General features: G+C 53.0%; 1 protein-coding gene across 7 annotated transcripts in view; it reads right to left on the bottom strand.

Annotated features, from left to right (window-relative positions):
- Positions 1-870: 870 nt before the first annotated feature.
- The window catches only part of ppp1r13l (protein phosphatase 1, regulatory subunit 13 like), a 109,748-nt gene continuing 84,323 nt past the window's right edge, over positions 871-26,295 (bottom strand). For 6 of the 7 annotated variants that reach the window (XM_073029045.1, XM_073029047.1, XM_073029042.1 and 3 more), the window contains 11 exons: positions 23,772-23,908; positions 18,178-19,785; positions 16,308-16,409; positions 15,062-15,147; positions 13,459-13,822; positions 12,304-12,719; positions 8,308-8,445; positions 5,186-5,319; positions 4,490-4,656; positions 3,467-3,666; positions 871-1,496 (listed from right to left, as the gene is read on the bottom strand). In XM_073029045.1, the coding sequence (XP_072885146.1) occupies positions 1,467-1,496; positions 3,467-3,666; positions 4,490-4,656; positions 5,186-5,319; positions 8,308-8,445; positions 12,304-12,719; positions 13,459-13,822; positions 15,062-15,147; positions 16,308-16,409; positions 18,178-18,646 (2,106 nt within the window). In that variant the 5' untranslated portion in view covers positions 18,647-19,785; positions 23,772-23,908 and the 3' untranslated portion in view covers positions 871-1,466. The remainder of the gene's footprint in view (positions 1,497-3,466; positions 3,667-4,489; positions 4,657-5,185; positions 5,320-8,307; positions 8,446-12,303; positions 12,720-13,458; positions 13,823-15,061; positions 15,148-16,307; positions 16,410-18,177; positions 19,786-23,771; positions 23,909-26,295) is intronic. The other variant, XM_073029049.1, reaches the window with a different exon arrangement.

Genomic DNA, 26,295 nt, shown 5'->3' with positions numbered 1-26,295 from the left:
CTACACAGTCCCATCACACATTCATGGGCAGGGACAGGATTAGACACAGAGTGACTTCCACACTGTCCTGTCACACACTCCATGGACAGTTACAGGGACAGGGGCAGGGGCAGGGATGGGGTTAAACACAGTGTGAAGCTCCGTCTACACAGTCCCATCACACATTCATGGGCAGGGACAGGATTAGACACAGAGTGACTTCCACACTGTCCTGTCACACACTCCATGGACAGTTACAGGGACAGGGGCAGGGGCAGGGATGGGGTTAAACACAGTGTGAAGCTCCGTCTACACTGTCCCATCACACACTCCATGGGAGGGACAACGTTAGGCACAGAGTGAAGTTCCCTCCACTCGGTCCTGTCACACACACCATAAAAAGAGACAGGGAAGGGATTGGAGACAGAGTGAAGCTCCCTCCACACTGTCCCATCACACACTCCACGGGAGGGACAGCGTTAGGCACAGAGTGAAGTTCCCTCCACTAGGTCCCGTCACACACACCATAAAAAGAGACAGGGATGGGATTGGATACAGAGCGAAGCTCCCTCCACATCGTCCCTTCACACACTCCCTGAGTAAGGACAGCCTGTGTTAAGGTTTTCAGCAACATTCAAGCAACTGACCCATCTCCAGTAATCAGTGACAGTGCACCTTCAAACGAGGGCAGGTTTCCATTCACCCTGGCAACCAGCATCTGGTCAAGGACACATTGGAGACAAACTCAACCATTTGGTCCCGAGAGGTTATCCTGCCATCCCATCCAACCACAGCTCTGCATCAGATACAGAGTTGCCTGGCGGGACAGGTTCAAAGTGGATCACTTTACCAGACACAGAGACACACACACACACACACAGTACCGCAAGATTCCACATGAACACAGATAATACTTTAATAAGACTTAGAAATATTGAAGCATAAAGACTCAGAACGCACAGGGGATCTGGATTTAGATCTTCCGGTGGTCCACACCAAATTCCAGTCTGATTTTTATCAGCTTATAAAAAAATACATTTAACTGAAGAGTTCGCATCTTGTAACATGGCAGCCTCTGTCACCTCCTTTGCTGCCGGTTATCCCGGGGGGAGGCCTGTTGTCCTTCCCGGAAAGGTCCAATTCACCTTCTCCACAGATTTTGGGCGAGCACACGGAGAATTCGGAAGGTGCAGGACAGGATGCATGGTGAATTCATTGCGGGCAAGGTAGGGTGCAGAAAGTCCGGGGCTCCTGTCTCCCAGGAGTAGTTCCGATTCCAAATGGTAACAGACAGGCACGTGTTTTTGGGGTGGGATATTCTCCCGGTCGGGAATACTTCGGGAAGAGGAATGCCGCGTGGTGTTGGATCGCCCAAGGGCGGGTGAAGCGGCTCCAGTTGGCGGAGCCATCCATGGCCAGTGACCCACCGGGCAGTCCAAGGCCACACCTCCGGTCAGTCATAGACGCCGCCCGGCCCTCTCGTCTCCCTAGGCGGCCGGCCGCACTCTCGGAAACAACTGTGAGAAAGAAAGGCGAGAGCCATCAAACAGCTGACATAAGGGCCATGGCACTGGGCAGACACCATCCCAAACTGTCCCAGACGCCCGTTGTCCAACAACACCGACAGCTGGAGGAACTCGGTGGCCTGAGTGGGGTCTGCAGGTGCTGAGGGATGATGCAGGGTCCCTCCCAAAATGCAGACCCTCTCTCAACCTCCACAGACACTGGCTGACCTCTCACCTCACCCGTTTGTTTCACAGGGCCCTGTAACCAGTAGAAAGAGCTGAGCAAGGATGGGTGGGGGGGGGGGGGGGTGCGTGTTGGCGCACGGCCTAGTGGATAAGGCGTCGGCCTAGTGATCTGAAGGTCACCGGTCTGAGCCTCAGCGTGTTGTGTCCTTGAGCGAGGCACTTAACCACACATTGCTCTGTGACCACACCGGTGCCAAGCTGCTTGGGTCCTAATGCCCTTCCCTTGGACAACATCGGTGGCGTGGAGAGGGGAAGGCTTGCAGCTTGGGCAACTGCCGGTCTCCCATACAACCCTGCCCAGGCCCGCGCCCTGGAAAAACCTTACAAGGCACAAATCCATCGTCTCTCGAGACTAATGGACCCAGGGGGTGGAAGCAGCTGAGGAGGTGGAGGAGAGGAGGGTGGGTATAGTAACAGGGCTGAGGGGTGATAGGAAGATGGAGGGGGAGGTGAGAGGTGGGGTGACAAAGGGGTGCTGATAGTGGAATCTGACAGGAGAGGAAGGTGGAGAATGGTGGGGAGAGGGACAGAGGGAACAGTGAGTGGGGGAATCAGAGGAGTGTGTGGTGATGGAGGAGGAGACATGGGAAGTGTGATAGGGACTGAGGTGGGTGGAGGAGGAAAGGGATAGGAGGGAGAAAAGAGAGTGATACAAGGGGCTGGGAACTAGAGCAGATGGATTGACGTTGGGGCTCGAGACCCTTCGTCGGGGCTGCAGCTCGCCGAAACTGGGTGGAGTGCAGCTCAGCTGAAGGCAGCAGGTTTGATCTACGGCCTGTGGGCGGATGTGCCTTGGAACAGAGCTGAGGATGGCCGTCAAGTGAAGTTCTGACCGGGATCCTCTCGCGTTCCCAGTTCCCAGTTCCCAGTGAGCGGGAGGGAGGGCTGGTGGAACTCTGCAGGAAGGGGCTGGGATGGCAAATGCCCCCCCGAGCGTCGCACAGGGACACGAGCCGTCTGCTGGACAGACCCGGCGGCTGTGGGAGGTGCAGAGGTGTCGGTGTTTCTGGTACTGATGGAGGGTTTAACCTGACACTTCAATAATTCATCTCCCACCGCAGACAGGGCCCAGTCTGAGTTGCCCCACACAAGGGAAGTCCTTCAGCCATCAAGCACCCAATCATATTGACACCATTCTATCAACCCCACATTCCTGTCGATTGCCCCCAGATTGTACCCCCCAACCACCACACACTGGGGGAATTTTACAGTGACAAAGTAACCCCTGGTTCAGCACCACAGAACCTTAACAGTTAACATCAGACTACAGCAACAGCGACCCACTGCTCCCCGTTACCGTGTGCGTTAAATAAACCCTGCACGTCTTTGTGATGCGACAGGAGATGGGAGCGGTCAGGACAACACCCGGGGGGTAAACACTCCCGGTACCAGAAGCCCCCAGGAGAGGAGGAATGGAAAGGTTGGGTTAAGGAGTGGGACTGGCAGAGGAAGGGAGGGGGAGTGTTAGTTAAAGGGAGGAGTGATGAGGGAATACGGAGGAGAGAGCACGAGCTGGTGGGGGAGAGGAAGGGTGAAGGGGGGAGTGTTTGTTAAAGGGAGGAGTGATGAGGGAATACGGAGGAGAGAGCACGAGCTGGTGGGGGAGAGGAAGGGTGAAGGGGGGAGTGTTTGTTAAAGGGAGGAGTGATGAGGGAATACGGAGGAGAGAGCACAAGCTGGTGGGGGAGAGGAAGGGTGAAGGGGGGAGTGTTTGCTAGAGGAGGAGGCCCACTTACCCCGAGCAGGTTGTAGGGGACGTAGCCCTCTCGCCCGTACAGGGACGCCCACCACCAGTGGGTCTCGTCCCTGTTGCCGCGCTGCAGGATGGTGATGGCCTCGCCCTCGCGGAACGACAGCTCGTCTGCGTTCTCTGCCTCGTAGTCCCACAGGGCATAGAGAACCGCGCTGTTCACCATTCCCGCCTGCTGCTCCGCACCTGTCGGGTAGAGGTGAGGCAACAGGATGAGGCAGTGGCATGGGGGGGTGGAGAGGTAAGGGGGCATGCACGGGGGTTGGAGAGGTAAGGAGGGTGCACGAGGGTGGAGAGGTAAGGGGGCGTGCACGAGGGGGTGGAGACGTAAGGGGGCATGCATGGAGGGTGGAGAGGCAAGGGGGTGTGCACGGGGGGGTGGAGAGGTAAGAGGGCGTGCACAGGGGGGTGGAGAGGTAAGGGGGCATGCACGGGGGGTGGAGAGGTAAGGGGGGTGCACAGGGGGGTGGAGAGGTAAGGGGGCGTGCACGAGGGGGTGGAGAGGTAAAGGGGCATGCACGGTGGGGTGGAGAGGTAAGGGGGCGTGCACGAGGGGGTGGAGAGGTAAGGGGCCGTGCACCGGGAGATGGAGAGGTAAGGGGCCGTGCACGGGGAGGGTGGAGAGGTAAGGGGCTGTGCACGGGGGGTTGGAGAGGTAAGGGGGCATACACGGGGGGGGGTAGAGAGGTAAGGAGGTGTGCACGGGGAGGGAAAGAGACGATGGGGAAGTAAGGGGATAAAGAAGGGAGGTGCAACTGGACAGCGTGGTGGGGGTATTGGGGGTTATTGACAGGCACCAGAAGGGCAAGGAAGGAGGGGTACAAGAGGGTATATGGGTTGGGAAGAAGCTGGGTGGAAGGTGGACAGGGTGAGGGAGAGGAAACCCGAAAGATGCAGGTGGTGGGGGGATTAGATGGGGGAGGGAGACAGTGTGGGGGGGGAAATGGGGATGGTGGAGACAGTGGGGTGGGAGAAGGGGTTAAGTACGAGACAGGGAGGACACACTCACTGGAAAGGAATCCGTAGCATTCATCGTAACCATCCAGATAGGCGTCGCACTTGTCCGCTGCCGTTGCCCCGTCGTTCAGCGTCATGGAGAAGATGGCAGCTCCCTTCTTCACCAGCAACGAGCAGATGGACAGGTCATTGCACGAGGCCGCACAGTGAAGAGGCGTCCTGCGAGACACAGCCGGCAGGTGAAGATCTCTGTCTTGGCAGCATCAAATCGCACTTGCCTCCCTCCCTATTCCCCCTCCTCCTCCATCCCTCCCCTTCATCTTCACCCCTCCCTACTCTGGCTCCCCCTCACCAAACATCCCTCGCTGCTCTTCACCCCTCCCTTCCTCACCATCACCTCTCCTTTCCCTCTACCCTGAGCTCGCTCCACCCTCCATTCACCCCACCTCCAGCCTTCCATTCAAGCCCGCACCCCCTGATGAGGTTGGCAACGTGGGCGCGTGGCAATGCAGACTGATGTGTACGGGGTCCGTCAGACAGGCAGATCCTCCCTCCCTCTCACCCGACACCGTGCCCGTTCACACTGCCACCTCCGCACCCAGGTACAATTCCCAACCGCTGACTCACGTGGTGTTGCCAAACCTCCGTTCAGTAATATTCCCTGTGAAACACCTTCAAAGGAACCATTGAAGTGTTTTTTATTTTGGGAGTTGGATAGCCCAGCCTGGAAGCTGCTTTATGAACTAACCATCCGTGACTGTCAGACACGTTGACGTTGACTCCGAAGTTGACAAGGAACTCGACGACGTTGTAATGGCCGCCGCACACAGCGTTGTGCAGCGCTGTGATGCCTTCGTCGTTTGACTGGCTGGGGTCGTCAATCTGGAAGGAGACGGGGAGAGCTTAGCAGGTTACTGCAAGGGGGGGGCAACGGCGGCTTTAAATACCCCTATGCCAGGGATAAGCAAATTATGACATGTCCCAATTGTAGGGGGAAAGGAAATGGATATTCCTCGGCCCATTGCCCATTCCCTTCCCAAACAAGGTCACAAGGTAGATCCAGTGGGAGGGGTTTTTTAATCACACACAACCACGTAAAGCCCAGTGCCGTGTGTCTGTGATACTCTGTAGATTAGTTCCATGTTTGGGACAGCACAATGGCACTGCTGTAACATCCCCAGTGACCGGCGTTCAATTCCCGTCACTGTCCGTAAGGAGTCTGTACATTCTCCCCGTGACCGCATCGATTTCCTCCAGATACTCTGGTCTCCTCCCACATTCCAAAGACATATAGATCTGTTGTAATTAAATGTAACTGAGCCACATGGGCTCGATGGTCTATGAACACTGCCTCATGATTACTGTTTTTGAAAGTTATAGTCATTTTATGGTGTTGCAGGGACAGGAGGCCGGTCTCTGGGCAGGAAACTTGCAGCTCTGCGCTGCCCCCATTAGGCACTCATGGGGATTGCAGCTACACTGGGCTGCAGTTTTCCTGAGCGCCTGCTGGTGTCACTGCGGAGCCGCGAGCGCCCAGCCAAAGCCTCCCGGCCCGAAACGTCGACTGTTTACCCTTTTCCACAGATGCTGACTTCCTGCAGCATTTTCTGTGTGTGTTGCCAGGAATCAGAATCGGCTTCGTGCATTTGGCGTGAAACGTGTTGTTTTGCAGCAGAAGCAGAGTGAAAGACAGAAATTAGACAAGGCTGGTTGGGTTACAGAGGGTTACTTATGAGGATAGGCTGACTGTGCTGGTGTTCTTCTCTTTGGTGTGAAGGAGGACGAGTTATCACTTGATAAAGGTGTACAAGATGATAAGAGGCATAGATTGAATGGACCTTTTCCCCAGAGTGAAGATGGCTATTGCAAGAGGGCACAGTTTTAAGATGGTTGGGGGAAAGTAGGTCAGATGTAGGTTTTATTTTCCAGTCACCATGGACTCACCTTCACCATGAGCGGGTGAGATGGCCGATGGGGATGATGGGGAAGCTTTGGGAAGGGACGGTGTGAACCCCAGGGTCCTGAGGGAGTGTGCCGAGCAGCTGTGTGGGGATCTCCGGTGCATTTTCAATCTGACCATCAGCCTGGAAAGGGTCCAGACTGTGTGGAAAACATCATGAGTGGTCCCAGTACCCAAGAAGAGCCAACCGAGAGTCTTGAATGACTACATTCCAGTGGCCCTGACCTCACACATCATGAAGACCCTAGAGGGGACTCTCCTTGCTCACCTCCGACCCCCCGGTCAGATCAGCCCTCGATCCTCTGCAGTTTGCCTAGCAGGAGCACACAGGAGTTGATAATGCTGTCATCTACCCACTGGAGAAGCCAGGCAGCACAGTGCGGGTTACGTTTTTTGATCTCTAAAGTGCCTTCAATACCATACGGCCCTCACGCCTGGGGAAAAGCTCCATTCAATGGAGGTTGGCACTTCCATTGTATCCGGGATAACGAACTACCCGACTGGCAGATCACAGTTTGGGCAGCTTCAGAGCTGTGTGTCGGACATGGCTGTAAGCAGCACTGGGACCCCACGGGGGACTGTACTGGCTCCCTTCCTGTTTATTCTGTAAACATCAGACACTGAGTCATGTCATCTGCAGGAATTCTCTGATGACTCAGCAATAGTTGGGTGTACAAAGGGAGGACGGGAGGATGAATACAGGGCCCTGGTGGAGGACTTTGTCAAATGCTGCAAACTGCATCATCTGCAGCTCAACGTCAGAGGAGATGCTGATGGACTTTAGGAAGACTAAACCTGCACTATTAATGGTGAGGATGCGGATGTGGTGAGGACCTACAAGTACCTGGGGGTGGACCTGGATGGCAGATTTGAGTGGAGCACCAGCACAGAGGCTGGGTACAAGAAGGGCCAGAGTTGCCTCTGTGTGGTGGTGTGCGGGGGCAATGGCATCAACGTGGGTGATGCCAACAGGCTCAGTAAACTGATTAGAAAGGCTGGCTCTGTTACAGGAGTCAAACTGGACACACCGGAGGCTGTGGTAGAACAAAGGACCCTACGGAAAATCCTGGCAATTCCGGACAATGTTCCTCACCCTCTGCATGCCGCCTTGGCTGAACGTTCAGTAACAGACGAAGACAACTGTGCTGCTTCAAAGAGCTCTGTATGAGGTCATCTTTACCCTCGGTCATTAGGCTCCATAATGTGTCAACCTGTAGCCGGGGAAGTGATGACTCCCTCCTGAGGTAAATTATTTTTTATTCTTTCTTACTTCTCTTCCGATATTTGTATATTTTTGCTCTTGTAAAGCTACTGTGACACTGGAATCTCCTTGGGGGTCAATAAAGTATCTATCTATGTGTACAGAGCGTGGTGGGTGTGTGGAATGAGCTGCCAGGGTGGTTGCAAAGGCAGACACATTAGGGGTATTTAAGAAATCCTTAGAGAGAACCATGGTTGATAGAAAAATGGAGGGCAATGTAAGAGAGATGGGTTAGATTGATCTCAGTAGGTTAAAAGGTCAGCACAACATGATGGGCCGAAGGGCCTGTACTGAGCTGTTATGTTCTATAAAACAAGGGCAAAACATGGACATCCCTTTAGAACAGAGATGAGGAGGAATTTCTTTAGCCGGAGGGTGGTGAATCTGTGGGTGTCTGTGGAGGACAAGTCACTGGGTATATTTAAAGCGGAGGTTGATACGTCCTTGATTAGTCAGGGTGTCAAAGGTTACGGGGAGAAGGCAGGAGAATGGGGTTGACAGGAATAATGAAGTAGTCCTGATGGAATGATGCAGCCAACTTGATGGGCTGAACGGCCTGGTCCTGCTCCTACATCTTATGGCAATGGACAGAAACATTTCACGTGCACCAGCATTGCACTTGAAAGACCAGCAGCGGCTGGGTGATTACCTCGTGCACTTTGCGTTGTACCACATCGAGCTCCCCCAACAGCGCAGCGTCCAGCAACACCACAAACGGGCTCAAGCGTGCGCGCACTTTCTTACTGGTCGTTGGCCTGCCTTCTTTCTTCAGGATCGTACGTTTCACCTGGGAAGGAAAGAAAAGGACAACTGAGGTAAAGGCATTGGTCAAGCAGGCTCAGTCACTCAGCCCTCAAGATGAGGTAGGAAATTGGATTAGACATTTGGTTTTGTGGGAGAAGCCAGAGAGTAGACGGTTGCCCCTCTTGACTGAAAACCCCTGACTAGGGGAGTGCCGCAGGGATCGGTGCTGGCTTCATTGTTGTTTGCCGTCTGTATCAACGATGTGCTCAACTGGATCCGCAAATCTGTGGAGGACACCAGAACTGGGGGTGTAGTGGACAGCGAGGAAGGCTATCGTGGTGTGCAGTGGGGAAGGTGGACCGGAAAATGCCACATGGAATTTAATGCAGACAAGTGCAAGGTGTCACAGCTTGGGAGGACAAGCCAAGGCAGGGCTTACGTGGTGAGCGGTGGGGCACTGAGGGATCTGGGAATACAGATCCATAATTCTTTGGAAGTGGTGTCACAGGAAGATAGGGTCAGAAAGAAAGCTTTAGGAACACCGGCCTTCATCAATTGGGGTGGCACGGGTAGCTTAGTGGTTAGCACAACGCTTGACAGTCACAGCGACCTGGGTTCAATTCCGCCGCTGCCTGTAAGGAGTTTGTACGTTCTCCCCGTGACTCGAGGGTTTCCTCCGACAGTCCAAAAGCATGCCAGTTGTTAGGTTAGTTAGTCATTGTAAACTGTCCCGTGATTAGGTCAGGATCAAATTGGGGGACGTGGCTCGAACGGCCTACTTCACGTTGTATCTCAATAAAGAAATAAACAGAATCATATTATTGAGTACAGGAGATGGGGTGTTATGTTGAAGTTGTATAAGATGCTGGTGAGGCCTAATTTGGAGTACTGTGTGCTGTTCTGGTCACCCACCTACAGGAAAGACGTCAGTAAGACTGAAAAAGAAAACTGATATTGCCAAGACTTGAGGACGTGAGTTATAGGGAATGGTTGAACAGGGTAGGACTTTATCCCCTACAGCGTAGGAGAATGAGGGGAGATTTGTTAGAGGGATACAGAATTATGAGGGGTATGGACAGGGTCGATGCCAGAAGGCTTCTTCCGCTGAGGATGGGTGAGACTGGAAGTCACGGGTTGAGGGTGGAAAGGAGAACTCGTGAGGGGAGATCTTTTTCATTGAGATGGCAGCGTGAGTGTGGAACGAGCTGCCAGAGGAAATGGTAAATGCAGGTTCAATTTCAACATTTAAGAGAAGCTTGGATAGGTAGGTGGATGGGAGGGGTATGGAGGGCTGTGGTCGATGGGACTAGGCAGATTCATAGTTCGGGACAGACCAGGTGGGCCAAAGGGCTGTAGTGTTCTAGGAATCTCTAAAGATGAAGGAGATCTCAGGGTCGATTTCTCCCCCCAGGGCAGAGAGATGTGAAATGAGGGGACACGCAAGGGAACAGGCAGCTCGAGGAAGTCGAGGGTGCAGGTTTACGGTGAGAGGAGGCGGCGCAACAGGCCCAGGGGAGGGGCTCAGGGATGGAGGTGGGGGTTGGGGTGATACAGACTGAGGGGAGGGGCTCAGGGATGGAGGTGGGGGTAGGGGTGATACAGACCGAGGGGAGGGGCTCAGGGATGGAGGTGGAGGTAGGGGTGATACAGACCGAGGGGAGGGGCTCAGGGATGGAGGTGGGGGTAGGGGTGATACAGACCGAGGGGAGGGGCTCAGGGATGGAGGTGGGGGTAGGGGTGATACAGACCGAGGGGAGGGGCTCAGGGATGGAGGTGGGGGTAGGGGTGATACAGACCGAGGGGTGGGGCTCAGGGATGGAGGTGGGGGTAGGGGTGATACAGACCGAGGGGAGGGGCTCAGGGATGGAGGTGGGGGTTGGGGGTGATACAGACCGAGGGGAGGGGCTCAGGGATGGAGGTGGGGGTTGGGGTGATACAGACCGAGGGGAGGGGCTCAGGGATGGAGGTGGGGGTAGGGGTGATACAGACCGAGGGGAGGGGCTCAGGGATGGAGGTGGGGGTTGGGGTGATACAGACCGAGGGGTGGGGCTCAGGGATGGAGGTGGGGGTTGGGGTGATACAGACCGAGGGGAGGGGCTCAGGGATGGAGGTGGGGGTAGGGGTGATACAGACCGAGGGGAGGGGCTCAGGGATGGAGGTGGGGGTTGGGGTGATACAGACCGAGGGGTGGGGCTCAGGGATGGAGGTGGGGGTTGGGGTGATACAGACCGAGGGGAGGGGCTCAGGGATGGAGGTGGGGGTAGGGGTGATACAGACCGAGGGGAGGGGCTCAGGGATGGAGGTGGGGGTTGGGGTGATACAGACCGAGGGGAGGGGCTCAGGGATGGAGGTGGGGGTAGGGGTGATACAGACCGAGGGGAGGGGCTCAGGGATGGAGGTGGGGGTAGGGGTGATACAGACCGAGGGGAGGGGCTCAGGGATGGAGGTGGGGGTAGGGGTGATACAGACCGAGGGGAGGGGCTCAGGGATGGAGGTGGGGGTTGGGGTGATACAGACCGAGGGATGGGGCTCAGGGATGGAGGTGGGGGTAGGGGTGATACAGACCGAGGGGAGGGGCTCAGGGATGGAGGTGGGGGTTGGGGTGATACAGACCGAGGGGAGGGGCTCAGGGATGGAGGTGGGGGTAGGGGTGATACAGACCGAGGGGTGGGGCTCAGGGATGGAGGTGGGGGTAGGGGTGATACAGACCGAGGGGAGGGGCTCAGGGATGGAGGTGGGGGTAGGGGTGATACAGACCGAGGGGAGGGGCTCAGGGATGGAGGTGGGGGTAGGGGTGATACAGACCGAGGGGAGGGGCTCAGGGAGGGAGGTGGGGGTTGGGGTGATACAGACCGAGGGGAGGGGCTCAGGGATGGAGGTGGGGGTTGGGGTGATACAGACCGAGGGGAGGGGCTCAGGGATGGAGGTGGGGGTTGGGGTGATACAGACCGAGGGGAGGGGCTCAGGGATGGAGGTGGGGGTTGGGGTGATACAGACCGAGGGGAGGGGCTCAGGGATGGAGGTGGGGGTAGGGGTGATACAGACCGAGGGGAGGGGCTCAGGGATGGAGGTGGGGGTTGGGGTGATACAGACCGAGGGGTGGGGCTCAGGGATGGAGGTGGGGGTTGGGGTGATACAGACCGAGGGGAGGGGCTCAGGGATGGAGGTGGGGGTAGGGGTGATACAGACCGAGGGGAGGGGCTCAGGGATGGAGGTGGGGGTAGGGGTGATACAGACCGAGGGGAGGGGCTCAGGGATGGAGGTGGGGGTAGGGGTGATACAGACCGAGGGGAGGGGCTCAGGGATGGAGGTGGGGGTAGGGGTGATACAGACCGAGGGGAGGGGCTCAGGGATGGAGGTGGGGGTAGGGGTGATACAGACCGAGGGGAGGGGCTCAGGGATGGAGGTGGGGGTTGGGGTGATACAGACCGAGGGATGGGGCTCAGGGATGGAGGTGGGGGTAGGGGTGATACAGACCGAGGGGAGGGGCTCAGGGATGGAGGTGGGGGTTGGGGTGATACAGACCGAGGGGAGGGGCTCAGGGATGGAGGTGGGGGTAGGGGTGATACAGACCGAGGGGAGGGGCTCAGGGAGGGAGGTGGGGGTTGGGGTGATACAGACCGAGGGGAGGGGCTCAGGGAGGGAGGTGGGGGTAGGGGTGATACAGACCGAGGGGAGGGGCTCAGGGATGGAGGTGGGGGTAGGGGTGATACAGACCGAGGGGAGGGGCTCAGGGATGGAGGTGGGGGTAGGGGTGATACAGACCGAGGGGAGGGGCTCAGGGATGGAGGTGGGGGTAGGGGTGATACAGACCGAGGGGAGGGGGGGATCTCCAAAGCCTGGGAGGGAGGGGGGAAAGGGGTGGGGCAGGGAGACAGAAGGAGGGAGGTCTGGGACTCACCGGAGCAGCCGCCGGGGTGGAGGTGCCGGTGACGGTGATGTTGCCGGTCTCCTCCGGCGTGCAGACAGGCAGGGTGTGCGGGGACTCGTCCGCCCCCTCCTGCTGCCTCCTCTGCGAGCGGCGGCGGAAGATGCGAGTCAGCTGCTGGTACTGGTGAGTGTGGTGCTCCAGGGGCAGCCGCTCCTCCGGCGGCTGGTCGATGGACGACCGCTTCTTCAGGGCCCGCGGGATGGTCGCCCGGATCTTCAGCAGCTCCTCCTTGTCCCCCACCCCCTCGGCTCCCGGCAGCAGCATGGGCTGCAGGCGGGTGGGGCTGAGCGGTCGAGGAGGGGCGCCCTCCCCAGACTCCCCCTCGCCTGCCGGGAGGATGCGGGCGATCTCCTGCTCCACCTCGCTCGCGTCCGTGAGGGAAGTCGCTGCAACGAGAGGAGATACCACAGACGGGTCAGGCCGGGCCAGACTGGAACGCTGCAGCCCAACGCAAACCGCTCCGCCCCACTCCCCTCACAAACAGCACCTCTACTCCCTCGAGCCTAAAGAAATTCGGCCAGTCTCGGAAGATCCTTCCAACTTGCATCGAGGCACCCTGTCTGGAGGTGCTATGCCAGTGGCTCCACCATAACCACAAGGAACTGTGGACACAGCTGAGCACGTCACCGGAACCAATCTCCCCTCTATCGGTCCACAGCTCGCACCGCCACCGTAAGGCAGACCGGACACTCCCTCGTCTCCCCTCTCCCACTGGGCAGAAGATACAAATGCTGAAAGCATGAACCACCAGGCTTCAACCCCGCTGTTACCAGCCAGGCCCTCACAATCTTGCACGTTTACTCTCATCCTATCTGGTTCTCCCCACGTTCTACCCCTCACCCACGCACTTCGCTCAACTGTGTCACGTGGGAGGGTACGGGAATAACCGGGGGGGGGGCTAATCCACGTGGTCACAGGGTGGACATCTCCGACACGCGGGCGGGGACTGAACCCGGCTCACGGGAAGTACGAGCCGGCGGCATTATCCGCTGCGCTCCTTCCTACCGCGAGCTGATCGTACCGGAGCACCGAGCACGGCGCCAAACGGCGTGCCCAGTATACTCCGGACACAGAGCTCTGCCACTGGCACCCGCTCCCCACACTCACCCAGTTCCTGGAGCTCACCTTCTTGACCTTGCTGGGGCTGTGCCGGGCTCCTCGGGCCCGAGGCGACAGGGGGCCTCATCCGGAGCCTGTCCGGAGCCACCTCTTGGTTCCGGTTACTCACGATGGTCGGCCGGATGAAGACGGACAGGGGCAGGACGTTCCGGCGTTCCTTGATGGCCGAAGAACGGGGGCTTCCCGGAGCGACGCTGAACATGCCCGTGGGGTGACCAGGCATGGGCGGGCTGCTCCAGGAGTGGTTGGGTCTCCTTTGCTTCGAGTGTGTGGCCTGCATCCACCAGGGGGAGACACTGAGGACCTGGCCGTCCTTGGGGAGGGTCCCGTACAACTGAATGGTGTTGGCATTGCTTCGACCTTTGGTAACCTAAAGGGGGAGGTGGACACGGTACAACGTTAACACCCAACTCTCTGCGCGACCTTCCACTCCCTGCTCTGCACCGGCTGCAGAAGTTACAGGCCATTTGGCCCATCTACAGAATGGCTGTTTTGATTCACCGCCCCCTCTGGCAGAGCTTTCCGGTCATCCGTTATGCGAAACTCTGCGCACAGCACTGTCACATGAAAGCAGCATCCATCATCGAGGACCCCCACCACCCAGACCATGCTCCCCTCTCGCTGCTGCCTTCAGGACCCACACCACCAGGTTCAGGAACAGTTACTACCCCTCAACCGTCAGCTTCTTAAACCAGAGGGGATAACTGCACTTGCCGATCAGGGAACTGTTCCCACAATCCATGAACTCTAGGATTCTACAACTTATATGCTCAACATTTTTTTTTACCTATTATTACTATTCTGTGTTTTCCTCTTTTTTTGTATTTGCACGATCCGTTGCCTTTTTCACGTGTTTGTCTGTCTCTGCTCATGTGCAGTTTTTACTATCCCTTAACCATCAGACGCCTGAACCAGAGACAACAACTTCACTCACAACACCAAAATGATTCCACAACCTATTTCTCTCATTAATTCTATTGTGTTTCTTGGGGAATGCCTGCAAGGAAAGGAACCTCAGAGTTGCGTGTGTGTGTGTGTGTGTGTACTTTGAGGAACTTTGAAATACCCCTCAGATTGTTTTTAAAATTCCTTCATCCCCTCTTGTCAAGAAAAGATCTCGACTAGCTACCCTTTCTATTCCTCCCAATATCATTTACAGAATCTCGACGGATATTTGGAATTTTCTGTCGAAGAGGTCTGTAGCGACACAGCTGCCGAGTGGAATCGGGGACGGCCATGCAGGAATCAATAGATTTTTACACTTTTGGGGAATTGAAGGGTACGAGGTTGGGGGGTGGTTGAGGTTAGGTGATACTAAGGCCGAACATCCGTCGGGATTTCACTCCTGAAGTAGGAATGTGGGGCTGCATTATCCGAATATCCTGATGCTCACCAACAGAACATATAATTAGCAGGTTCTCTTCATTTATGCATAATATTTCATAAGTTCTATTGTATTCCTTTATTTTCCTGTAAACATCCGCAAGCTCGCATGTGGTGACATATACGTACTTTGATGATAAATTTTACTTGGACTGCAGGCTGAGCTTCCCTAATAAGTCAGGGTCAGGGTGGGCACCTCTATGTTTGGGTCTCCACGAAGACCTACCTTACTTGATCGAGGTTCTGCTAAATCGAGGTCCGTCTGCCTCCAGGATCCTCCCTGTTTTGTTGTGTTCCAGTTCGAATCCCACTCTGTCACAAAACACAGAAACAAACGCAATTATTTAGAGATACAGTAGGGTAACAGCCAACCAGGCCCAACAAGCCCACCCCCCCGGGGAATCACTCTGATCAACAAGCCCCCCCTCCCCCCAATCACTCTGATCAACGAGCCCCCCCTCCCCCCATCACTCCGGCCAATGAGCCCCCCTCCCCCAATCACTCTGATCAACGAGCCCCCCCTCCCCCGATCACTCCGGCCAATGAGCCCCCCTCCCCCAATCACTCTGATCAACGAGCCCCCCTCCCCCGATCACTCCGGCCAATGAGCCCCCCTCCCCCAATCACTCTGACCAACGAGCCCCCTTCCCCCAATCACTCTGATCAAACGAGCTCCCCCTCCCCCAATCACTCCGGCCAATGAGCCCCCCCTCTCCCAATCACTCTGATCAATGAGCCCCCTTCCCCCAATCACTCCGGCCAATGAGCCCCCCCTCTCCCAATCACTCTGATCAACGAGCCCCCTTCCCCCAATCACTCCGGCCAATGAGCCCCCTCTCCCAATCACTCTGATCAACGAGCTCCCCCTCCCCCAATCACTCTGATCAATGAGCCCCCTTCCCCCAATCACTCTGACCAACGAACCCCCCTCCCCCAATCACTGATCAACGAGCCCCCTTCCCCCAATCACTCTGATCAATGAGCCCCCTCCCCCCATCACTCCGGCCAATGAGCCCCCCTCCCCCAATCACTCCGATCAACGAGCCCCCCCCCCCCAATCACTCTGATCAACGAGCCCCCTTCCCCCAATCACTCTGGCCAATGAGCCCCCCTCCCCCAATCACTCCGGCCAATGAGCCCCCCTCCCCCCAATCACTCCGATCAACGAGCCCCCCTCCCCCAATCACTCTGATCAACGAGCCCCCCTCCCCCAATCACTCTGGCCAATGAGCCCCCCTCCCCCAATCACTGACCAACGAGCCCCCCCTCCCCCAATCACTCCAGCCAATGAGCCCCCCTCCCCAATCACTCTGATCAACGAGCACATACCCTCTAACCCAGGGCTCACCCCTCAGTTAATTGTAGGGATAAAAACTGCTCTAATCATTCTGGCCCCATGATTTGCCCGGATGAGTCTGACTATATCTCAGGACACGTGATGGTACAAGCCGGGTAACACAGGACACACGTACTGTTTTCCTGGGCTGGTGTCTTCGAAGGCTTCTTCTCATAAGCAACGTCCAGATCAGCCTCGGCCCACACGCTGGCCGGTTTCTTGGGCTTCACGTTGTCACCTGTAGGATTTGAACAGACGTGCAAATCTCAGCGTCAGTTCTGTTACTGCCTGGGCATTCTACCCCACTCTGCCACATCAGGGGGTCCCTGCTGAGTATCGATCGGTTCATTCTCAAGCTATGGCATTGTGGATATTTTAAATATAGACGAGGTTCCTCAACACGTCGCAGCGGGGGGCAGTAGTGGGGACAAACTCCAAATACCTACTAAATGCTCCCAATCGTGAGCATGTCAAATACCCTCTGACAACCAAGCCCGGCTCCTTGCCTTCATGTGTGGCTTAGCACACTGCCCTGGCTTACGTATCACACAGACAGCAGTATTCATGGTCAACCCCAACCAATGGGGTGGCGGGCGGGGGCGGGGGGCTCAATTCTGAATTAACTAAAATGAGAACCAGTCCTTCAGGAAATAAATCCCTGTACAACGTAGCTTCCAAGTGGTTCTTTATGACTAGTAAAACCAGTCACTGGGCGTGGAGCATTCTCTGTCCAACTGGGGACAGGCAGCAGGTAAACTTTCCTACTCCCAGCTCATCATTAAAGGCGTATCCCTGCTTCTTAGGACACAGCTTTTGCCGAGCCTTCCGCCTAATTGTACACTCATGAAGCCGTGCTACGAAACGGATACATTCTGGGCGCCTTGAGCTTATTCTCAGAGGCTTTTGGGGTATTGAATATTCAAAGTCGACGGTACCAAGAGCTCCTCTCCGGAACAGCTCCACGAGACAGGGATCGGTAATCGCTGCTGCAACCCCGCCAATTGATGCACAGTTCACAACAGGTCTGTTTGGTCACAGTCTTCTGACATGGAACTATCCCTGACCACTGTAACAAGTGTGGCCAATTTCAGACCATAAGAGATTGGAGCTGAATTAGGCCATTTGGCCCATTGAGTCTGCTCCACCATTCCAGTGTGGCTGATTTACTATCCCTCTCAATTCCATTCTCCTGCCACTCTCAGTGACCTTTGACACCCTGACAAATCAGGAACCAATCGGCCTCCATTTTGAATACCTTAATGACTGCCTGTGGCGATGCAGGCAGGATACAAAATAAACAATGCTGCAGCTTCACCTGCCTCGAGGTTGGCAGCTAATGGCTGAGAAGTGCTTGATCTATTTTCAGCCATGACTCAGAGACGCCAACAATAGCTGCCAACCTCAAGTATGCTACAGGTCCATCTGCCTTATTCTTGCATTCAAATATGTACACCTGCAGTCCGGTCTTCATTCCCCTTTTCGATTTGGCTTTCAGCTCGTCCCACTGACTGCAATTTTGCCCCATCATCTGCCCGTCCTTCCTCACAGCCTAACGACACCCTGCATCTAACTTGTGTGTACTAACTGCCCCGTCACCCTTCCAGACTAGCTTATATTCTCCCCGACACCCTGAGCAAACCTGCCCACAGGATATTGCCACCACCACCCCCGGGTTGAGGTGTGCCCCATCCTTTGGAGTCTGAGGTTGTATCAGAGGCTTAGGTGCTGGCACTGAATATGCAAAGTGGCCTCGATACTTGTGTTGCCATTATAACTTGGAGCCGCACAGGGATCTTCCGCAGGGATTCCTTGCTTTAGAGAGATTAGCTTTGTTTGTTACAGGTACACTGACTCATGACGTGAAATGCAACGTTTTGGATCAAATCAAATCTATGAGGATGTGCTGGGGGCAGCCCACAAATGTCCCCACACTTCCGGTGCCAACAGCTCACTGACCCTAAACCTTTGGAGTGTGGGAGAAAAACAGGAGGCAACATCTCACTTACCTTTACCTGGGTCAGTATTGAAGGCTCCAAGAGCAGGTGTAAATTCAGGGTTTGTCCTTGCTGTGAGAGAGGAGTCCTCTGTGTCAAAATTCAGCTTGCTATGTTCAGGAGCCAATGAAGCAGTAGAGTAAGGTGAAGGGACATTCTCTTGAGGACTGAACCCATGGAAGAGTTCTGAAGAACTGGCTGATAGGCTTGGGCTGAAGACACCTGGGGACTGGGAGATCACACCACTGCTGCTAAAAGACTGTGGCTCATAGACAGGAGACTGGCCGTGGTACGACGGGAAGGCAGGCTTTTCCAACGGAGTCAGGGAGTTAGAGCCACGAGGAGATGGGGCACAATCTGGCTGTGTTCGCTGGTCCGGTTGGGAATATGGATCAATGAGGTTAAAACCACGAGGAGATGGGGTTTGATCTGACTGAGATCGCCAGTCTGATTTGGAATATTGTGTCTGTGGTCCCAACATCGGTTGGGGGGAAGGGGCTCGATCTGGCTGAGATCGCCCACTCTGGTTGGGAATATGGATCAATGGGGTTAAAAACCACGAGGAGATGGGGCTTGATCTGACTGAGATCGCCAGTCCAGTTGGGAATATTGTGTCTGTGGTCCCAACATCGGTTGGGGGGAAGGGGCTCGATCTGGCTGAGATCGCCACTCTGGTTGGGAATATGGATCAATGGGGTTAAAACCACGAGGAGATGGGGCTTGATCTGACTGAGATCGCCAGTCCAGTTGGGAATATTGTGTCTGTGGTCCCAACATCGGTTGGGGGGAAGGGGCTCGATCTGGCTGAGATCGCCAGTCCGGTTGGGAATATGGATCAATGGGGTTAAAACCACGAGGAGATGAGGTTCGATCTGGCTGAGATCGCCAGTCTGATTTGGAATATTGTGTCTGTGGTCCCAACATCGGTCGGGGGGAAGGGGCTCGATCTGACTGAGATCGCCAGTCTGATTTGGAATATTGTGTCTGTGGTCCCAACATCGGTTGAGGAGATGGGGCTCGATCTGGCTGAGATCGCCAGTCTGATTTGGAATATTGTGTCTGTGGTCCCAACATCGGTTGAGGAGATGGGGCTCGATCTGGCTGAGATCGCCAGTCTGATTTGGAATATTGTGTCTGTGGTCCCAACATCGGTTGAGGAGATGGGGCTCGATCTGGCTGAGATCGCCAGTCTGATTTGGAATATTGTGTCTGTGGTCCCAACATCGGTCGGGGGGAAGGGGCTCGATCTGACTGAGATCGCCAGTCTGATTTGGAATATTGTGTCTGTGGTCCCAACATCGGTTGAGGAGATGGGGCTCGATCTGACTGAGATCGCCAGTCTGATTTGGAATATTGTGTCTGTGGTCCCAACATCAGTTGGGGGGAAGGGGCTCGATCTGGCTGAGATCGCTGGTCTTGCTTTGGTAAAATTAGTGGATCATAGCCATAGGGGGAGGACACTCGATCACCGGTCAGTGGTGCGTACATTAGCAATGGTTGTTTCGAAGAGCTCCTTGTCACACCCGTGATGGGTCCTGGCTGGCTCTGAGGCCCCAACTTATTTGAGGTGGAAACTCCAAAGGGATCGGCTGCAGTCACCGGAACATCTTTCGCAGGGGGCTAGGAATCAATTAGACATAGAAAGCTTAAACTGAGAGGATCACAAATAGGTAGCATTAACTTTATTTTGATTTTATTTATTTAGATATACAGCACAGTAACAGGCCCTGATGGCCCAATGACTCCAAGGTAACAGGCCCTACTGGCCCAATGAGCCCACGGCAACAGGCCCTACTGGCCCAATGAGCCCACGGTAACAAGCCCTGATGGCCCAATGAGCCCACAGTAACAGGCCCTACTGGCCCAATGAGCCCACAGTAACAGGCCCAGATGGCCCAATGAGCCCACAGTAACAGGCCCAGATGGCCCAATGAGCCCACGGTAAAAGGCCCTGATGGCCCAGTGACCCCACACTGACCTAGTAACCCCTACATCTTTGGAATGGGAGGAAACTGGAGCACTCAGAGGAAACCAAACAGTCACAGGGAGAATGAACACACTCCTCATTGACAACAGTGGAATTGAACTGATGCTGTAAGGACAGTTCACGTTAATTGGGCATGTTGGCCTTCATAAATCCAAGTATTGAGTACAGGAGTTGGGATGTTGGTGAGGGCTAACGTTGAGTACTGTGTGCAGTTCTGAATAAGATTGAGAGTACAGAGAAAATATACAAGGATGTTGCCAGTACTTGAGAACCTGATTTATAGGGAAATTTCAAAGTGCAAAGAAAATTTATTATCAAAGTACATATATGTCACCATATACAACCCTGAGATTCATTTTCTTGCAGGCATACTCAATAAATCGAATTACCATAATAGAATCAATGAAAGTCCACACCCAACAAGATGGACAATCAGTGCACAAAAGACAACAAACATCAAATACAGAAGAAAAATAAGAAATAATAAATAAATAATATCAAGATCATGAGATGAAGAGTCCTTAAAAGTGACTCCGCAGGTTGTGGGAACAGTTCAGTGAAGAGTTGAGGGAAGTTATTTCCTCTGGTTCAAAAGCCTAATGGTTAATAGGTATTAGTAACTTATTCAAATCTATAGTTCTATGACCACAAGACATAGGAGCAGAATTAGGCGGTACACTTTGGAAGGACAAACTCCAAGGCAGAGTACAAAGTAAATGGCAGGATACTTGGTAGTGTGGAGGAGCAGAGGGATCTGGGGGTACATGTCCACAGATCCCTGAAAGTTGCCTCACAGGTAGATAGGGTAGTTAAGAAAGCTTATGGAGTGTTAGCTTTCATAAGTCGAGGGATAGAGTTTAAGAGTCGCGATGTAATGATGCAGCTCTATAAAACTCTGGTTAGGCCACACTTGGAGTACTGTGTCCAGTTCTGGTCGCCTCACTATAGGAAGGATATGGAAGCATTCGAAAGAGTACAGAGGGGATTTACCAGGATGCTGCCTGGTTTAGAGAGTATGGATTATGATCAGAGATTAAGGGAGCTAGGGCTTTACTCTTTGGAGAGAAGGAGGATGAGAGGAGACATGATAGAGGTGTACAAGATATTAAGAGGAATAGGTAGAGTGGACAGCCAGCGCCTCTTCCCCAGGGCACCACTGCTTAGTACAAGAGGACATGGCTTTAAGTTAAGGGGAGGGAAGTTCAAGGGGGATATTAGAGGAAGGTTTTTCACTCAGAGAGTGATTGGTGCATGGAATGCAGTGGTGGAGGCAGATACCCTAGTGAAGTTTAAGAGACTACTAGACAGGTGTATGGAGGAATTTAAGGTGGGGGGTTATATGGGAGGCAGGGTTTGAGGGTCGACACAACATTGTGGGCCGAAGGGCCTGTAACAGCTATTCTATGTTCTATGTTCTAATTAGACCATTTGGCTCATCGAATCTGCTCCGCCATTCAATCATGGCTGATCCTTTCTCCCCCTCCTCCGGACTTCTCCCTGTATCCTTTGATGCCATGTCCAATCAAAAATCTATCAGGCTCTGCCAATGACCCGGCCTCCACAGCCGCCTGTGGTAATAAATTCCACAAATTCACCACACTCTGGCTTAAGAAATTTCTCCACATCTCTGTTTTAAATGGACTCCCCTTTATCCTGAGGCTGTGGCCTTTTGTCCTAGACTCCCCACCATGGGAAACACCCTTTCCACATCTGCTCTGTCTGGGCCTTTCAACATTCAAAAGATTTGAGTGAGATCCCCCCGTCATCCTTCTAAATTTCAGCGAGTACAGACCCAGAGCCAGCAAATGTTCCTTGTATGATAACCCTTTCATTCCCAGAGTTATCCTTGTGAACCTCCTCTGGACCCTCAAACTGTTCTCAAGCTTAGGCTTCACCAGTGCCTCAGCATCACATCCCTGCTCTTGTATTCTAGTCCTCTTGAAATGAATGCTAACATTGCATTTGCCTTCCTCACCACAGATTCTACCTGTGTTCTGTACAAAGACGTTCACATCCCTTTGCATCTCAGATTTTTGGATTTTCTCCCCGTTTAGAAAACAGTCTGCACATTTATTTCTACTATCAAAGTGCATGACTATGAATTTTCCAACACTGTATTTCATTTGACACTCTCTTGCCCATTCTCCTAATCTAAGTCCTTCTGCAGCCTACCTGTTTCCTCAACACTACCTGCCCCTCCACCAATCTTCATATCATCTGCAAACTTGGCAACAAAGCCATGTATTCCATCATCTAAGTCATTGACATACAGCATAAAAAGAAACGTTCCCAACACAGACCCCTGTGGAAAACCACTAGTCACTGGCAGTTAACCAGAAAAGGATCCTTTATCCTCACTCGCCACCCCCTACCAATCAGCCAACTTGCCTGTAATACCGTGGGCTCTTAACCTGGTAAGCAGCCTCATGTGTGGCACCTTGTCAAAAGACTTCTGAAAATCCAAATACTGTACACAATTCGTGTAATCTTCTCAAAGAATTAACAGGAAATTAAGTTGATTCAAAAATACTTTGTTTAAAGGGAAATTACACGATGCAGGTTCCATTTCATTAGCTCTTCAGTCAACACTGGAGTATCTGACAGCCAAGATGCATAATTGTTGAGTGTTGTCATCTGTGTGAACCTGCCCTGGGCTCTGCACTGCTGACATGCCTTCTTTGTAATTGCATCAAAACGCTGGGCCCAAAATAGATCATCAGAGATGTTGACATCCAGGTGCTTAAAACTACTCATCCTTTCCACCACTAATCTCTCGAAGAGGACTGGGGGTGTTCCCTCAACTTCCCTTTGCTGAGGTCCATAACCAACTGATCCATCTTGTTCCTGAACATGAGGGGGAGCTTCTTCACTCAGATTGTGATGAGAGTGTGGAGGTGGGTTCAATTTCAACACTTAGAAAAGTTCGGATAGACACACAGGAAAGGGTGGAATGGGAAGGGTATGGGGAACTATGCTCTAGGTACAGGCCGATGGGACTAGGAAGAATAACAGTTCAGCGGGAACTAGATGGGCCCAAGGGCTATTTCTGTGCTATAGTACTCTATAACTCATTGACTTGATAACCACTACGTTACCGTGTCACCCCCAGTCATCTTCAGCTTTAAAGGGATATCCTGAGGCTGCACACAGATTTTTGGATCACGGTCTTTTCTACTGATGGAACCACCTTCTCTACGTCCAGTCTATCCAAAAGCCTTTTAGTTCCACAGGTGCCCAAGGCAGTATTTACCACTATCCCACCCCGGTCAAAGTCACTATACACAGATTCGGCCATTGTGTGTTTGTGAGATCTTACGGTGCACAGTGTGGCCGTCCCGGTTCCGATGTTAGACCACAGACGTAGGAGCAGACTTTGGCCATTCAGCTCATTGAGTCCACTCCGCCATTTCATCATGGCTGATCCCAGATCCCACTCAACCCCACACACCTGCCCTCTCACCATATCCCTTGATTCCACAACCAATCGGGAATCATCAACTTCCGCTTTGAATATACCCACGGATGTGGCCACGCCATTACTTCAAGAGCGGGTCATGATGGGCCTACAAGAATGCAAATGCAATCTCCTTTTAAGCTCTTCTTTCCTCTGACCACACACCTGGACTGCTTCCTCGGACGTGGAGCTGCCTTGTGAGGACCATATTGACTCCAACTCCTGAGACAACTTGTCCAGTTTAAACGTCGCCTCGTTGACTTTCTTCTGCCCTGACTGCAGAAGGTGACCCGTTTGCGAATCTGAGAGGGAGAAACGGAACACGAGTATATTAGTCAGCAACTCCAGGGAGAGTGGAACCTGGGACCACCGGCCCACAGTTCCAGAGACCCAGCTTTAATCCTCGCCTAGTGCTTGCTGTGTGCGTGGACTTTGCCCACTCTCCCTGTAAACACGTGGCTCACAGGACCTACAATCTGGGCCATGCTCGCTTCTCGCTACTAACATCAGGTAGGATGTCCTTATGTCCCACACAGGCAGGCTCAGGAGCATTACCCGACAACCGTCAGGCTCCTGAACCGACGTGGATAACTCTGGCCACCTCAACACTGAGCTGATTCCACAACCTACGGACTCGCTTTCAACGACTCGACAACCCGTCTCAATATTATTTATTTACATTTTTTCAACCTATCATTTGTCCAATCTGCACATTGGATGTTTATCAGTTTTACTGAAGTACAGATTTCACAAAGTCTATTGTATTTATTTGTTTGCATCTAAACATCTGCAAGAAAATGGATCAAGGTAGCATGAGGTGACATATATATCCTTTGATTATCCATTTATTTTGACTTTGGAGACTCTGATTTCCTCCTAGGAGCATTAAGTGGCCACAGAAATTGGAAAGGAGGGTAAGTTTTTTTTAAAGTTACATGCATTTGACTCCGACTAAGCATCGTACATTGTCTTTCGCCTCTCTCTTGGCCAGACGTGCAGTCCCTCTTAGGTGGAGAGATGCTGCCCCACCCACTCATGCTCAATGGCTCAGAGACACTGTGTCCTACTTAGACCTCAAAAAGATTCATTATTCACTTCTTAATTCAGACATTAAGTTCCAAAAGGTGTGGGGACCTTTTCTTGAATAATTCCCGTTTAGATTAAGGGTGCATCCCTCCCTTTTTATCTCTTGCATTTAAATCCCTCACTTCCAGCTTCTTATGGTTAAGATTTATGGGTTTTTTTTTTGATGTGTAAGCATATTATAGATTAGGTAGTAGGCAATATACCTTCTTTTTACAAATACAGCTCTGTGGGGATAAACTTCTGGTTAACTTTTTTATATATCGCATGGTTGGCTTGGAGTCAACTAACTTTATACGATTCCTCTATGGGCGCTTTTCTTAATTGTTACGAATTGTACTTCTGATACGTTTGCTTTGCACTGTATAAACCTCTTTTTTCTTTTACTTTTTTTTGTTCTGTCGCATTGCAGAAACTCAAAAAAATTAGTTTGGGAAAAGCTACAGTATAAGATGGGTACAAATGGGTGAGGGTGGTGGGGAGATCACCAGTCAGGTTACAATTATATCCTACAATCCAAGCTCATCTCTTTCATATCTGTCATCCACATTCATACCTGATCTTAGAACAAAAAGATGCTCAGAGGAATTAATCACCAACTCATTTATTTTCAAAATCTGAGTTCCAGGACTCCTTAACCCTTCAATAATCAAAGGAATGAGGAGGCAGGCTGCCAAAAGCTAACCATGTTTGGTGTTGTATTTTCAAAGTAAATTATCAAAGTAGGTACGAGTGTCGCCAAATACAACTTAGAGATTAATTTCTTGCAGATGTCGACAAGGAACAAAGAAAATAGAATAGACTCAATTAAAAACCACACACACAAAGCTCAGTAACAACCAAGTGCAAAAGAAGACGAACAGCTAACGTACAAAAAACAAGGTTCACACGAACAAGGGACCATCTGCAGAAGCTGGAAATCCGAGCCACACACACAAAATGCTGGAGGAGCTCAGCAGGTCAGGCAGCGTCTATGGCAGACAGCACGGTCAGCGTTTCAGTCCTGCCAGAGATGCTGAGCTCCTCCAACATTCTGTGTAGATAATGTGAGCCCATAGGTTGCGGAATCAGTCCAGAGCTGCTGAGAGTGAATGGATCCCAGCTGCAGCCATTTTTGAGGCCACTTCCTCCTCCCCGAGTTTGGAACAGTTACTGTCTATGGGCAAGGGCCAACATTTTAAGTGGATGCATCCTACAGGACATCTATCTGACAACTCCCAGCTGTATATGGTGTACTACTGTTCAAGAAAGCAATTATTACACCCAGAGGCCTTTCAGCCTATCGAATCTACACTGGCTCCCACCAGATCAAACCCATAAGTCCCATTCCCATTATATCAGTAAGATGGAAAGAGCACAAAGAAAATTTCCAGGGATGTTGTCGGGACCTGAGGAGCTGAGTTATAGGAACGGTTGAACAGGTTAGGACTTCATTCCCTGGAGCGTAGGAGAATGAGGGGAGATTTGATAGAGGTGTAAAAAAATTGAAGGCAGAGACTGGGTAACCGCAAGCAGGCTTTATCCACTGAGGTAGGGTGAGGTCACAGGCTAAGGGTGAAAGGTGAAATATTTAGGCGGAACCTGGAGCAGGAACTTCATCGTTCAG

This window comes from Hemitrygon akajei, chromosome 25 (assembly GCF_048418815.1).
Source record: "Hemitrygon akajei chromosome 25, sHemAka1.3, whole genome shotgun sequence".
Taxonomy (NCBI): Eukaryota; Metazoa; Chordata; class Chondrichthyes; order Myliobatiformes; family Dasyatidae; genus Hemitrygon; species Hemitrygon akajei.
This window is presented reverse-complemented; position numbering and strand designations above follow the sequence as displayed.